Below are 16,984 nucleotides of genomic sequence, written 5' to 3'. Positions count from 1 at the left end.
GCAGAACAATCCCTGGCATATTGTATGTAATACATATGTGTTATCTGTTGTTGGTTCTTCTTGTTATTTAAAAGACAGAGCCTTCCAAGGCCTGACTCCATCCTATCCTTGTAATCTTACACTGCAATTCACCTTCTTGCCGCCTGCTCAGACCCCCCACCCCATGCTAACTCACTCATTCTGGGACTTGTCTAAGACCTTCCCACCCATTAGCTTGCATGGTTTCTTCCAGTTGGATTGCTTGTCTTCACCTGTTAAAACCTTCTGAAACTTTTAAGCATCAGTTAACTGTGGTTTTTGTTTTGTTGTGTTATACGTATGTATATATATACACATACATACATACATATTTATTTATATATGTATACATACATATAGTCTTTCCCAATCCCTCCTACTTCATTGAAAATTAGTATTTTCCTCCTTGTGTGTCAAGAATATTGAATGTGTGCTTCCATGGTAGTACTCATATTTTTTAGAAGTTATGGGTGGTTCTCCGTTCCCACAGATCAGTGACTTTCTTTTTTTTTAAAGAATTTATTTATTTGTCAAACAGAGAGAGCACAAGCAGGGGTAGTGCCAAGCAGAGGGGGAAGTAGGCTACCCTTTGAGCAGGAAGCTATTGCGGGACTTGATCTCAGGACCCTGGGATCATGACCTGGGCTAAAGGCAGACACGTAACCAACTGAGCCACCAGGCATCCCCAGGACAGCAGTTCCTAACCAGGGTAATTTTGGCTTCCAGTTGGGATGAAAATCTCATCCTGGTTTTCTTGATTTTCCTGATCCTGATCCTGATTATCCTACTTTTAAAAATAAAAGCCTATGTCTCAGCAGCTCCCTCAGTACCAGACAAATTGGGACAGTGGTCATTCTATCTCTAGAAGACATTTGCAATGCCTGGAGACTTTTTTTTTTTTTTTTTTTTTTTTTTTTTAAGAGGGAGAGCAAGAACATGAGTGAGAGTGCAGGGAGGAGGGGCAGAGAGAATCTTCAGCAAGGTCCGTGTCCAAAGCCAGACACAGGGCTTGACCCCAGGACCCTAAGATCAAGACCTGAGCTGAAATCAAGAGTTGGATACCCAACTGACTGAGCCACCTAGGCACCCCTGTCTGGAGACATTTTTGTTGTCACAGTTGTCACAGGGAGGGGGAGATACTGCTGGCATCTGGTGAGAAGAGATCAGGGGCATTATAAACATCTTATAATGCACAGGACTACCCCACAATAAAGATTATTTGGCTTAAGATGTCAATAATGTTAAGGTTGAGAAACCCTGGCAGAAGCTATTATTTGTCTTTGTAACTTGTAGATGGGAGATGCTGGAATGACATAATAATAAATGCAGTTAGATTATGTCTCCGAGTAAATATTGAGTAAGTATTTATTTACCTCCTGATATTTATTTAGTACCTTATGAGATCTTTTCTGTATAGTTGCAAAGGGGTGATATCTGGTCCCCTGTCCTTGATGAGTTTGCAGTATGCAGGTTGACACACAAAACTAATATTTGGGGGAAAATGAAAGAACAATTCTAGGCAACAAGCAATTAAATGTAAAGCAATCTAAGCAAACAATATGTATTCAAAGCATTTATGGATGGGAGAGAATGCTCCAAGAGAGAAAGAATATCATTATCTTAAGTTACATGTTTACTCCCTCTAGCTCCTAAATCATATCACACTGTTTCAAATCCCATTTGCTAAGGGCTTGGTTGTCCAGTTTTATAGAAATGGTTTATAGAAATGCCAGGGAGGGAGTCTAGCTTTGCCCTGTCAAAGCTCAATTTTGTACCATTCCTTTTCAACCATTCCCTTGGTCCCCTAATTTGGTTGATAGGGAGCAGATCTCCTAGGTGAGATACCTCAGAGATATCTTTACCTCCTAGGGTTCCCCCTACCACCCTGTGCTCTTTTACCAAGTATAACCAATTTCTCCTCTGTAATGTCTGGTTTCCACCTTATCTCACTCCCTTTCACAGCATATCTACCATTCAGTCTCAGCTAATAACCCCATTATTGATGTCTAGTCTCTCACTCTTTCTTTTCCCTCCAGGACAATATTCCCCATACACAATTAGTTTTCCCAGCCTCAAAATGACCTTCTTCAATGTATCCACACATCTAAAGTCTCCATTCCTTCCTATCCCAGATCAAATTCTTCTCCTTTTCATTTTTTTTTCTTAGATGGAAGGAATAATCCCCTTCTCTCAAATTTGATAACATTTCCATCTTGTTCACTTAAAAGTTCTGTATCTTTTCTAATTCTAGCAACACTGTTATCATAGGGCATTAGGATATTAAACCACTTATAATTATTGTTGTTGAGTGAACAATGAAGATAGAGATGAAATGAGACCCCTTCCCGCCCTTCCCCCTCTTTAGAGAATGCTGGATTCTAGCAGTTTTTCAATGGCTATAAAAAAGTCCCCTTATCTCTTCTAAAAGAGATGTGGACAGTTTATTCGGGTTCACAAAATTAACAATAAGATAATGACTATACATCTTTGGGGTCCTAACAATAGGGAAAATGTGACTTCTTACTTCCAGAGAAAATGTTTTCTAAGGCCATTTTGCTTTCCTTGCTACTGCCTTTGTCTTTATGGGACAGCTACCACTACAGAACTCAGTGTTGCCTTCTCCTGAGCAAACATCGATCTTTGGCCACTGACCACCTTTTACTTTTTTATGAAATCCATATACCCAATGTTGGGAATTGAAAATTGACATGTAAAAATGGCAAGATATTAAGGATGTGTGAGTATAACCATTAACTTCAGGGATTTATGTCTCCCGCTTTAGAGTCCTGTTCACTATAGATGGTATATTTTGTGAATGTAAAATAGAACAGATTGTCAGTTTACCTTTATAGGTACAAATCTGTAAGAATGACAGGGAGAAGGGAGAAAAGAGATGGTCTCAGGATGTCCAGAAGTAGGGAAAACCAAAGCAGCTCAGGACTACAGATTGTCCCAAGTTTCCAAGAAGATAAAACTATATTTGGAAATTATTAATAAAGAACATACCCATGTCATATAATTAAAAATATATGAACACTTCCTAGTTTAAAAATATGAGCAAATGAAAATAAAATATTGTAATAAATAAATAAATGAAAATAAAAAATGAATAAAGTTTAGCACTTAATTCCTTAAGAAAACTTTTAAAAATAGGAATATTTTTTAAAATACTAGGAATAAGAATCTTCCTGCTAAATAAGATGGGGAGTTCCAATGCTCTTTGCAATCAAGATCCAATATCATGTTTAACAATGGAATATTAGAAGCAGTACTACTCACATGAATACACCACAACTTTATAACATATATTTTAGAATGCTAGGAAATGCAGGTATAAAAACAAAATTAAGGCAATGTTAGAGAAAATATGTGATGGTTCACAAATGATATAATTGTTCAATAGTAACTTAAAAGATTACAACCATTAACTGCTGTAATTTATAAGTTATTTGAGTAGCTTACTCAAAAATTATGTCAGTTTATGGAAAAATAATATTGTATAAGCCAGTGGTATAGTTACAAAACATACTGAAATGCATAATAGCAACTAAAAAATATGCTGTCTGGGAAAACAATCTTAACAAGAGATATATTGGACTTATATAAAAAATAAACAATATTCTTTTTGAATTGTTTAAAGGGGAGACTTGATTACATAAGAAATTGCAACATGTTTCTAACTAGATTGACTAATATTACAAAGACATCAGTAGTTCCTAAATTAATTTTGGTTAAATGCAGCTATACTCATTTTATACTGAATAAAACAGCATAAGATGATTCTAAAGTTCTTCAGAAAATATAGATCATATAAAGAATCATGTCATCTGCAAAGAGAGAGAGTTTGACTTCTTCATTACTGATTTGGATATCTTTTATTTCTCTTTGTTGTCTGATTGCTGTTGCTAGGACTTTAATACTATGTTGAACAAGAGTGGTGAGAGTGGGCATCCTTGTCTTGTTCCTGATCTCAACGGGAAGGCTGCAAGCTTTTTCCCATTGAGGATGATATTTGCTGTGGGTCTTTCATAGATAGATTTGATGAAGTTCAGGAATGTTCCCTCTATCCCTATACTTTGAAGCATTTTAATCAGGAAGGGATGCTGGATTTTGTCAAATGCTTTTTCTGCATCAATTGAGAGGATCATGTGGTTCTTCTCTCTTCTCTTATCAATTTGTTCTATCACGTTGATTGATTTGCGAATGTTGAACCATCCTTGTAGCCCAGGGATGAATACCACCTGGTCATGGTGGATAATCTTTTTAATGTGCTGTTGGGTACTGTTTGCTAGGATCTTGTTGAGAATCTTAGCATCCATATTCATCAGTGATATTGGTCTGAAATTCTCCTTTTTGGTAGGGTCTTTGCCTGGTTTGGGGATCAGGGTAATGCTGGCTTCATAGAAAGAGTCTGGAAGTTTTCCTTCTGCTTCAATTTTTTGAAACAGAATAGGTGTTATTTCTTCTTTGAAAGTTTGGTAGAATTCCCCAGGGAATCCATCAGGTCCTGGGCTCTTGTTTTTTGGGAGGTTTTTGATCACTGCTTCAGTCTCGTTACTAGATATTGGTCTATTCAGGTTGTCAATTTCTTCCTGGTTCAATTTTGGGGGTTTATAGTTTTCCAGGAATGCATCTATTTCATATAGGTTGTTTAGCTTATTGGCATATAACTGTTGCTAATAACTTCTGATGATTGTTTCTACTTCCTTGGTGTTTGTTGTGATCTCTTCCTTTTCATTTATAATTTTATGAATTTGAGCTTTCTCTCTTTTCTTTTGGATTAGTGTGGCCAATGGTTTATCGATCTTATTGATTCTTTCAAAAAACCAGCTTCTAGTTTCATTGATACGTTCTACCGTATCTCTGGTTTCTATCTCATTGATCTCAGCTCTAATCTTGATTATTTCCCTTAGTGTGGAGTTGGTTTGATTTGTTGTTGATTCTCCAGTTCTTTAAGGTGTAGAGACAGCTGGTGTGTTCTGGATTTTTCAATTTTTTTGAGGGATGCTTGGATGGCTATGTATTTCCCCCTTAGGACCGCCTTTGCTGCATCCCCAAACTACTAGAACTCATACAACAATTCAGCAACGTGGCAGGATACAAAATCAATGTACAGAAATCAGTGGCTTTCTTATACACTAATAATGAAAATACAGAAAGGGAAATTAGAGAATTGATTCCATTTACTATAGCAACAAGAACCATAAGATACCTGGGAATAAATCTAATCAAAGAGGTAAAGGATCTGTATTCAAGGAACTACAGAACACTCATGAAAGAAATTGAAGAAGACACAAAAAGATGGAAGATCATTCCATGCTCTTGGATTGGAAGAATAAACATTATTAAAATGTCTATATTGCCTCGAGCAATCTATATTTTTAATGCTATTCCGATCAAAATTCCACCGGTATTCTTCAAAGAGCTGGAGCAAATAATCCAAAAATGTGTATGGAATCAGAAGAGACCCCAAATCGCTAAGGAAATGTTGAAAAACAAAAATAAAATGGGGGGCTTTACTACAAAGCTGTGATCACCAAGACAGCATGGTACTGGCATAAAAACAGACATATAGACCAGTGGAACAGAGTAAAGAGCCCAGATATGGACCTTCAACTCTATGGTCAAATAATTTTCGACAAAACAGGAAAAAATATACAGATAGTCTCTTCAATAAATGGTGCTGGGAAAACTGGGCAGCTATATGTAGAAGAATGAAACTTGACCATTCTCTTACACCGTACACAAAGATAAACTCAAAATGGATAAAAGGCCTCAATGTGAGAAGGAATCCATCAGAATCCTAGAGGAGAACATAGGCAGTAATCTCTTCGATATCAGCCACAACAACTTCTTTCAAGATATGTCTCCAAAGGCAAAGGAAACAAAAGCGAAAATGAACTTTTGGGACTTCTTCAAAATCAAAAGCTTCTGCACAGCAAAGGAAACAGTCAAGAAAACAAAGAGGCAACCCACGGAATGGGAGAAGATATTTGCAAATGACAGTACAGATAAAAGGTTGATATCCAGGATCTATAAAGAACTCCTCAAACTCAACACACACAAAACAGACAATCATATCAAAAAATGGGCAGAAGATATGAACAGACACTTCTCCAATGAAGACATACAAATGGCTATCAGACACATGAAAAAATGTTCATCATCACTAGCCATCAGGGAGATTCAAATTAAAACCACATTGAGATATCACCTTACACCAGTTAGAATGGCCAAAATTACCAAGACAGGAAACAACATGTGTTGGAGGGGATGTGGAGAAAGGGAAACCCTCTTCCACTGTTGGGAGGAATGCAAGTTGGTGCAGCCTCTTTGGAGAACAGTGTGGAGATTCCTCAAGAAATTATACATAGAACTTTCCTATGACCCTGCAATTGCACTACTGGGTATTTACGCCGAAGATACAGATGTCGTGAAAAGAAGGGCCATCTGTACCCCAATGTTTATAGCAGCAATGGCCACGGTCGCCAAACTGTGGAAAGAACTAAGATGCCCTTCAACGGACAAATGGATAAGGAAGATGTGGTCCATATACGCTATGAAGTATTATGCCTCCGTCAGAAAAGATGAATACCCAACTTTTGTAGCAACATGGACAGGACTGGAAGAGATTATGCTGAATGAAATAAGTCAAGCAGAGAGAATCAATTATCATATGGTTTCACTTATTTGTGGAGCATAACAAATAGCATGGAGGACATGGGGAGATAGAGAGGAGAAGGGAGTTGGGGGAAATTGGAAGGGGAGGTGCACCATGAGAGACTATGGACTCTGAAAAACAATCTGAGGGTTTTGAAGGGGCGGGGGTGGGAGGTTGGGGTACCAGGTGGTGGGTATTATAGAGGGCATGGATTGCATGGAGCACTGGGTGTGGTACAAAAACAATGAATACTGTTATGCTGAAAATAAATTTTAAAAAAAAATTTAAAAAAAGAAAGTATAGATCAATGACATAAAGCCAATTTTTTATAAGAAATTGATTTTTATGGCAGTAGTGATGGGTAGCTCAAAGGAATAATATTTAGCTTACTACTTTTAAGGCAGTGTGATACTGACAGAAGAATATTTGGAGATATTAGTGCAAATAAAATTCAACTAAATATAAATATTAGACATACAAGTGTAACATGATAAAAGAAATAATGAAAATAAAGGAAACAAATGTTAGTCTATAAACAGAGTTAGTAAATTTGACTATTTAGAACACTTCTCAATCTAGGTTCACACTTCAAAAAATACAGCAGTGTGGGGCACTTGGGTGGCTCAGTCACAAGTGTCCGACTCTTGGTTTCAGCTCAGGTCGTGATCTCAGGGTTGTGAGATTGAGCCCCAGGTCAGGCTCCACACTCAGCAGGGACTCTGCCTGAGATTCTCTCTTTCATTCTCCCTTTGCCCCTCCCCACCTTCACTGGCATTTGTTCTCTCTCTCTCTCTCTCTCAAAAAAAAAAAAAAAAAATACACCAAAGTAAATTCCATATGGATTAATGAGTTAAATCAGGTTTACTGAAACATATCCATTGCTGGAATATTAAAAAAAATAAAATGGAAATCAATCATAATATAATATATGACTAAATGCATTTTTCCCTTCAACTTTTTAAAATTTCCATACTTTCTGATTTCCCATACATTTCTTATTAAAAATATATGATAAATTTTCACTTAAAGGAACAAATAATCTAGATTAACTAATTTTAATTATTACATATGCCTTCTTCAATATGTGGGCAGGACTGTTGCCCTTATTAACAAATGAGAAACCCAAGGTGGAGTGCATTCTTTCTGTTGGTTGATCAACTATCCTTCTGTCTGTTTCAGACCCTACTTCAGCTCCAGGGTCCAGGTGATTATATTTAAACTTCTATGCTGAAACCAGTTCATCCGACACAGAATGCAGGACATGGAGACTAGGCTGGGAAAAATGAGCAGTGAGGGTGGTGGGAGGGGGAGGAGAGATTCATTGCTAATGTTCCCCTTACAAAAGGAGCCAGTAGCAGTACCCATACAAATTTAAAGTAGTCACAGGAACACCATATACTTGTTGCCCAAGAAAGTTTTGGAAAACAAAAGAGGTAAAGGATAGCTGGAAAAGATATAGCTGTTTATGATGAATTGGATCCAAAACCACTAGCTGAAAAGGTCCAAAACCATCGAGTCTTCCTTTTCATAGAAAAGGGATATATGTTTCCATATTTTATCCCATTCTTCCTGAAACTCGATCAAACCCACCAATGGGACTCTAGGTGTCATGGTGGGGCCATTTGATATCTTATCTCTCCATTTTAATGGGGACTTACCAACAAGGTGGAGGTAGAAGAGAGACATGCCAATTCATATGTTTTGATATTCACTATTCTTCCTTCCCTAAAACCCAAACATTCAGCTGAATGCCTTAGGACACGTATCTACTATAAATTCATTTTTTATCTAATTTGTCTGAGATCTAAGCTTCCTGTGGAGGTCCAAGATCAAAGGATCTGATTCCTTCTGATGTCAGTGCTGACATATAATGTGTACTGACTTAGTTCTGTCTATAACCTCACAGTGGGAAGCAGCCAGGCTCCCTGGGCACCTTTACACAGTGCACTTTCATTTCAACTAGGGAGTCTGTCAGGTATGTTGCTGATTGGAGCTTCCATGTAAATAATTCATGGGAGATTTTTAAATGTTTTGGGGCCTGCAAAGGAAAGATATGCTTGTGTTAGTCTTTTATGAATAGATGCATACTTGAAGAACAAGATGGAACAGATCTCCAATGATGGTCTCTCAAAAACAAGATAACAATATCTTCAATGGGTTGAGAATAGGTGACTTGTCATGTTTGATTCCTCTTCTATGAAGTGGTGTTGGTTTTACCAAGGGATAAACATTCAAAGTCTTTTTCCTTCTTTTTAAAGTTTGCTTCTATCTAACAATGTATTATTCTTGTTCTTTGGCTATTTGCTGATCTCAGTAAACTATGTCTTTTCCTCCTGGTGGGAGCAGTAATTATGGAAATGACACCAAACTCAGTAGTTGGCATAGGACTTGGCATAATAGGAAGATGAGGTTGATGGCACAAAAAGTTCCTTCCTGGAAGAAACTCAACCTCCCAAGAGGAAGATGAGACTGTCATACAAGGAAAGGTAACTAATGATAGAAGCAGCTGACCAAGTCAAATGAGAAACTTTAGTCAACAAGTATTGAGGCATAAATCAATGTAGTTTAAGCTGTCCAGGAACGGTTCTGGAAGGATCTGAAGATCACATATGGAAACAAGGATACCTGAAAGTTCTCATAGCTCTAAGCAAGAGTATCATCCCATAGTTAGGTCATATCCCATAGCAGATATATGCCAGGGAAAAGGACTGTGGGAAAGGAGAGAGAAGACAGGAATAGCATAAGTTCAGCAGAACATTAATTGATGCATCACAGAAACAATGTAAACAACATGATTTCTTTATCTCACTTGCCTGCTCCAAATCAAAATTATATCACATACACTTCTATTATGTCATTACTCTCCCTTTCCTCACATCACTTCCCCTTCATTATTAGATTAAAATGACGTGGAAAATTGGTACCCTTTTCCCCAATACTGTCTGTTAGAGTGCGATACAGACATGATCATTGTCTGCTAATGCACATCAAAACAACTCTTGGGAAACTGAGAGAGGAGATAATATACAGGTTAATAAATTAGCATTTATATTACATATCAAAGAGTGGTTAAGAAATTTGGAAGTGAGATATAAGAAAAGCAGGCATGGGAAATGTTGATGACAGTGTTGCCACATACCCTTCCTCCGCTTACCTCCCAAACTTCCACCTCCCCCACCCCTGTCCCAGGAATTTAGGATAGTTCTCAACCTTTGTTTTCACTGTAAGGCCCACAAAAGAAGACGTTTGCATGCATGCCATATTTCCATGCATGTATCCAAGCCAACATTCTTCTTAACTCCCTACTTCTATCCTCAACTCTACACAATATTATGTAGTGCTTAGAGTACAGACTGGAGCTAAGAATCTTGAATTCTGTCAAGTAAGTAAGATCTGTCACTACTTTGTATGTGGTCTTGGGAAGTTACTTAGCCTCTTTGTACATCAGTGGCCTCCCTTCTAAAAGGGAGAATAGCACTTACTTCAGGGGTTGTTTTAAGTATTAAATTATGTATATGTGTATTTAGTGCCCAACATGTGATAATCTCTATAATTGCTATTTAAGTGTTATTTTCAATAATTAGTCTGTTCCTCTTCAAAAGACAAGTCCTAGAATACAAATGAATAAGGGCATTACTAACTGAACAACCTTGTTTCTTTTAATTGGTAAAAAACCCTATAATTTAATAAAATGTTTTTTAATCAAATCAAGATACCTTGATGTTTATAAGAAATAGAATGTTATATCACTCAATACATAATGTGCTGTGACAATAAGAAACTCATGAGTTAGGAAGTACTTCCTGAAGGAAGTAAGGCATTGGGGGAGATGAATAAAAGACAGAAAGTGTTGGAAGATAGGATGAAAAAAGATTTCAGGGCTAGGATATTTTAAGATAATTCCTACAGGTGGGAGATGAGGTGATTAGGGGAAGAGCTCAGACTTTTGGGCTCAGAGGAGGGTGCAGCCAGACTGAGCACTATGTGTCTATCAAGTACTTTAAAGGAATCAGACTTGAACAGCTGGCCATAGAGACTTGAAGTTACCAAAGTTAGAAAAGAGTATACTTTCTGAAAATAATGCTTATAATTTGTAAGCCAGTATGTACATTAAATTTCTATGAAATACTCAGATGAATAGTTCTTTTTTTTCTTCCTGAAGTTATCATCATCGCAGTAATAATCCAACCGCAACACAACAGCTGAGCTCTATAGGGTCCTTCATAGTTTACAAGGTGCCAAACCATGTTGTAACTCATCTGCTTTCATGACAGTTTTAGAAGATAGTAGACCAAATTTTCCCATATCATTAAAAGAAAACTGCACTTCAAAGGGCCAATTAGTTTTCTTAGTAAACCCAGACATAAGTTCAATAGGTTCAGTAGTCCTTGTATTCTTACCACCTGCCCTAGGTCATGTATGAGTACACACATGCATATGCACACATACGCACACATACATATACACATGCACACATACACATGTTCACACACACACACATACACACACACACAGTGAGCACTAGCCAGAATGTGAAATTAGGGACTTTGTTACTGTGAAATGCTTTTCCATATGTGTCATCTGAAAAAACTTCCCACTTTCTTGAACATTCTTCTTAACAGAGAAGGAAACTAGTATCAGTGTTCAGTTAACAGTGACATAATTTCTGTAGAACATAAAAGCAGAGTAAGAGCAAGCCCATGTTTTCAAGGAGGCTATAATTTCTTGGGGGGGGGATGTAAAATACATTCATGCCCTTATTTGATAGTATTCCTTCAAGAAAAACTCATTAGCACCTACAGCCACCAGGAGTTGGACAGCCACCAGTAATACAGTCTGAGTGGGATATTTTTATTTTCAATTGGTTTATTTTCATGTGCACCAAAAAATGTTTTGTAGTTTTTTCTGATGCAATAGAAATATATTCTGTTTTGCTTTCTCTAGATTACAAGATCTCTTCTGTTTTCTAATCTCTCAACTATAAGTGGGGATAGTTCTTAAGTCCCTGACCCATATCTAGATATTCAATAAATGTTAGCCTTCTTCTCTTCCCCACCACTGTTACATCTTGCACTCAGAATCTGTCTGCTTGGCTGTCCAATATTTTTGACTCTGGCCTACTCTTCTTTGTTATGTTTTGCTCAAACTATTGTAGTAGTCTTTCAACTGACCTCCTTCTCTCCCCCACAGTTCACTGTCTTCATTATAGAAAGGCTCTTCATCCCCAGATGAAAATAATATGTCACTGCTCTACTCTAAAACCACCATCTCATCTTCTGTGATATAAATTCCAGATTCCTTAGTTGAGTTTTCAAGACCCCTTATTTATTTATGACCTCTATCAAGTATGATAACTTTTTTTTTTTACCACTCTCCCCCTACATCCACATCTATATATACAACTTCAGTTCTCCGTGTCTGGAGCTATTTTCAGAGTCCCCAGCACATCTTGTTTGTTTTTACTGACTTGGTTTTGCATGTGCCATCCTGTATATTAGAATGTCTTTCTAACATATTATGTCTCAAAACTTGAGTCATATCCTTTGTGAAGTCTTTCTAACGTTTCAGGCAGGGTTAAGCAATTCCTCTTTTGTCTTCTCTAGTATTTTACTTACATATTCACTATACACACTCACTATAAGGCTCTCAACTTCATCAGCTTAGAGGTCTGTTTCCCAGAGCCCCTAGAGAGCAGGGGACATATTCCCAGGGTGTTTGTTATCGTAGGACCTAATACAAGCTCTGTGCATTTTCTGATTTATGTCTGTCTCCACTACTAGAGCATAAACACATGATATTAGGACTGCTTCTTGTTCATTGCTATATTTCTAGGCCTACCATATAGTAGGTGCTCAGAAAATGAATGAATGAATGAATGAGTGAATGAAAAGAAAGGAAAAAAGAAAGAAAGAAAGGGGAGGGAAGAAAGAGAGGGAGGGCGGGAGAAAGGGAGAGAGAAAGAAAGAAACTAATAAGCCAGTGAGAAAATAGATGAGATCTCCAATGAAGAATCTCTACAGGCTCCAAATGAGTCCTCCTACAACCTAGTGTGAGCACCTGAAAAGGGATTGCATGAATGAAAGAGGGTAAATAAAAGGTAGAATGTGAGAAGGACTTGACAACTTCATTCTTCACAGATATTAAATCTGAGGCACTTTTGAAACTTCAGAGTGAAAAATGTCTCAAACCTTCAGCAACCAAGATATTTGGCAAATAAATGCAAATCTAAGAGGTGACATTTAAAAAATTGATGAGAATGGAAATATATAAGCAAACTTGGGGAAAAAGATAATCCCAAGTTAGACATCTGGGGTCTCTCTTGTTGGTGGTGCTTGCTTGTTCATTTTGATGTGAATTTCTATAATGTTTCTATCTATGTAAGATAAAGATAACTACAGGGCTATTAATTTAGGGTACATTTTTTATTAAGATAAACTGTAGACAGAGTAAAAAAAAAAAAAAAGATGTATATGGAATCCTATTAAGTTATTATGTTAGATGGTAAAGACCAGGCTAGCTAAGTTAAAATCTCATATCTTTATTTGGAGGCTTTGTAACTTAGGGCAAGTAACTCCACACTCTGTACCTTTGTTTCTCCATCTGTAAAATGAGGACAATAATGGGACTAGCCTTCTGGGATGGCTATGAAGATTAAGTGAGTGAATGAATGTAAAGCATTAAGAACAGTGCCTGGCAGGGATGAGAACTCTCCAAGCATTAGCAATTTGAATTATGGTGATTATTTTTTGAAAAGATTTTATTTATTTATTTGACAGAGAAAGCAGGCAGAGAGAGAGGAGGAAGCAGGCTCCCTGCTCAGGACCCTGGGATGTGGGGCTCCATCTCAGGACCCTGGGATCATGACCTGAGCCAAAGGCAGAGGCTTTAACCCACTGAACCACCCAGGTGCCCCTATGGTGATTATTTTTTATCCAGTCTACCACATTGTAGATTCTGGGTAGTTCTTAGCATAAATCATCTTATTTAACCTTCAAACAATCCTATGAGGTGGGTACCATCAATATAACTGTTTTACAGATGAGGAAACTGAAGCACATGGAAAATAAGTACAATCCACACCAAACCGGATATCTGACTACATTTGTTTGATTCCCAGCCTGTACTCTTAGCTTTTTTGCTCTGTTGCTTCTAGGGACCATCTCTTATATATTTAATACCATAAACATCTGTTTTAGTAGGTTTTACTTGACTGCATCAGTAGAACTCTATATAGCTCTAGTTCATCTTTATGTATTACCCAATGATATGATAGGTTAGTTAGCTTATTCACATATGGCATGATCACATTTTAAAGGCTGGAAGTGTTATGGCTTATATAATACATCCTGCAAAGAATTGGGACAGATTAGGGCAAAAGTGCCCAGATCATCTGTTTACTGTGGCAGTACCAATGTTGCACTCTTCTGAGCTGAATATTTATTCCGTTGAGTAGGAAAATAAAATACAAATGAAATGTCAAGGGAAGAAAACTGTAATCAAAATAAAACTGCTAAAGTGAAATACATTTTAGTAAATTGCAAAGTAGTACCTGAGAGTAATATGAAATTATACAACTGAAGTCCAGAGAGGCTAAGAGACAGGATGAAAGTCACAGAAGGGGAACATTTTTTTACTCCAGTCTAGTGCTCCTTCTCTCCTTCCGCTATTACACAACCCGATACGTACACACTCATATGGATACATGTTTATCGATATGTTTATGTTATCTCTACGTATGTTTAAATTCATGTCATAAAATCAAAGATAATCAAATTGTGAGTTTGTCATAAAAACCATAGTATTAAGACTGGCTTTTAGAGCTCAAATTTCTTTTTTTTTTTAAGATTTTATTAATTTATTTATTTGAGAGAGAGAGAGAGAGTAGGGGGAGGCAGGGAGTAGACACCATTGAGCAGGGATCCCAACGTGGGGCTCAACCCCAGGACCCTGAGATCATAACCGGACCTAAAGGCAGACCCTTAACCAACTGAGTCACCCAGGCACCACTAGAGCTCAAATTTCTCAATACAAATGTGAGTTGGCCTGCTTGGTAAGATCTGACTGTAGTGTGGTTTTTGTATTTAAGCCATTGTGCTTACAAGGAGAAATTCTTGTTGACTTATCCATATCATAAAAGGTGTTCTTTGGGGGAAATTATATTATCAAGTTTTTGTATTTATTTGTTTGTTTCTTTGTTTATTAATGAAGCCTAATGCAGGGCTTGAACTCAAAACCCTAAAATCAAGGCCTGAGCTGAGGTCAAGAGTTGGATGCTCAACTGACTGAGCCACTCAGGTGCCCCTATCAAATCTTTATTAGATAATTAATATTAATTATACATTGGGCATGGGATACAGTGGCTTTTTTTGTTAAAAATATATTTCAAAATGCATTTGTAGATCAATAAACTGATACAACTCAATCTTTAATTGACAGTATCGTTTCTGGAATGCGAAGTATGTCAAGTGAGGGTTCTTAACCTTAACTGATTTGAGAACTAAATCCATTTCTTCCCTAACTTCTTTTCTCCCACAGAGATAAAGATGAAGGTCATTGTGGACAGGCTGAACCAGCTCCCCCACCATTCCCTGAACGGAGTGTCCCGAAGGAAGGTGGGCCGTCGCGCTGCCCAAGAGGAGGGTGGCCGCCGAGAAGAGGTGGTTGCACCTGCTCCCAGTATTACTGGCGTCACATCCCAGGGTCACACCTGTGCTCCGGGCTCTCCTGCTCAGCAGGTGTACCTTCAAGAGACTGGGACCTGGAAGGAGGCCCAAGAGCAGTTGGTCAGATACCAAATGGCAGGTCAAGATCAGAGATTGCTGCTTTGCCCAGACCTCAGACAAGAAAGGGAGCAGATGCAAGGCCAGACCCCATTGAGCCAGGAAAGAGGCCACTTGGGGCTTTCTCAAGAGAAGAAAGCCTCTTGTGGTGCTACCCAGGAATTTTGTCCTCATTCTGTACACCCGGAAACTATTCAGGAACAGCTGTGATAGACACATGAAAATTGATGTGCTCATGGGCTTTGCTGAGACTTGCATTAAGGACAAAGATATAAAAACAGTTACGTTTGGAGAAAGCAATTGTCCATGGACCAAAGTTACATTTTTTTTTTTAAACAGTTCTTCCTGTTAGTAGCTGGGTTGAATTTAAGACTAGAAGAAAACTATTTGGGGAAACTAGAGATAACCAAGGGCTGAAGCAGATTATTAGTGAACTCATTTTTCAGAGCACTGATTTTTGGAGAAGATAATGTGTACGCCTGTCTAGTGAAGGAGGGAAGAGATTATATTGAATGTACCTCTCCAGTCTGTGTGCGAGGGGTTCTAATGAAGACCAGAGTAAAGGGTCAACTGGTATCGAGTTGGGTAAGGATGCTAAAGGCAGTTTCACTTAATTCAAACATCTGAAGAGTGCTCATTAGTGTTCAAACTGGACACTTTAAGCAGCCTGATTGTGTCCTTGGCTCTGAATCCAAAAGGACTTACACTCCAAGGGAGTAAAACAAAGATGGCAGAGGTGAGGAGAATCTCCAGAAACAACTTGTTCTCAGTTTTCCCTAAATATAAATCAGGACTTACCAATCTCTGAGAGATTCAGAGGCTGTCCTATTTTGAATTAGAACAGAGAAAAGAAATGCTTCCTTTGCAGAATTTTAAATAATGATGCTCTGGAACTAGTCCCATAGTAGGTACAGGCAGGAAGGCATCATGGCTCAAGGCATCAATGGGAAAGTATGTCTTGCTCTACCAAGAGTTTTTGGGAACATTCTCAGTCTTTTGTCCACTCTTTAGATGTATTATGGACATCTCAAACCTTAAAGCCGCCTGGAAAGGAGGGAGGCAACTTTCTCTGTGACACAGTATTGGATTCTGAGGAAGATAATGATTAAGTATCAAAATTAATGTTCTCCAAGAAATTTCAGTCCAGGCTATCTGTGTTTAAGAAGGGCATTGATGGCAGGATGCCTGGGTGGCTCAGTGGGTTAAGGCTTCTGCCTTCGGCTCAGGTCATGATCCCAGGGTACTGGGATTGAGCCCTGCATCGGGCTCTCTGCTCAGCAGGGAGCCTGCTTCCCTTCCTCTCTCTGCCTGCCTCTCTGCCTACTTGTGGTCTCTCTCTCTGTCAAGTAAATAAATAAAATCTTAAAAAAAAAAAAAAAAAAGGGCATTGACGGGCAATCTGGCCTATAGAAATTTACTCCGGAGGTCAAACTGGCTCCCTGAATCCTTTTGTGTGTGTGTGTGTGTGTGTATGTGTGTGTGTGTTCTATTTGGGCACTAACAGTATTTAAAAATATAACAAAGA

At 38.0% G+C, this 16,984-nt stretch overlaps 1 protein-coding gene across 3 annotated transcripts in view; it reads left to right on the top strand.

Annotated features, from left to right (window-relative positions):
- PKHD1 (PKHD1 ciliary IPT domain containing fibrocystin/polyductin) overlaps positions 1–16,712 on the top strand; it is a 456,881-nt gene extending 440,169 nt beyond the window's left edge. For all 3 annotated transcript variants that reach the window (XM_032340236.1, XM_032340237.1, XM_032340240.1), the window contains one exon: positions 15,215–16,712. In XM_032340236.1, the coding sequence (XP_032196127.1) occupies positions 15,215–15,669 (455 nt within the window). In that variant the 3' untranslated portion in view covers positions 15,670–16,712. The remainder of the gene's footprint in view (positions 1–15,214) is intronic.
- Positions 16,713–16,984: the final 272 nt, after the last annotated feature.

The sequence above is a fragment of the Mustela erminea genome, chromosome 4, assembly GCF_009829155.1.
Source record: "Mustela erminea isolate mMusErm1 chromosome 4, mMusErm1.Pri, whole genome shotgun sequence".
Classification (NCBI taxonomy): domain Eukaryota; kingdom Metazoa; phylum Chordata; class Mammalia; order Carnivora; family Mustelidae; genus Mustela; species Mustela erminea.
The sequence above is the reverse complement of the archived record's forward strand: the minus strand, read 5'-3'. Positions and strand labels throughout refer to the sequence as shown.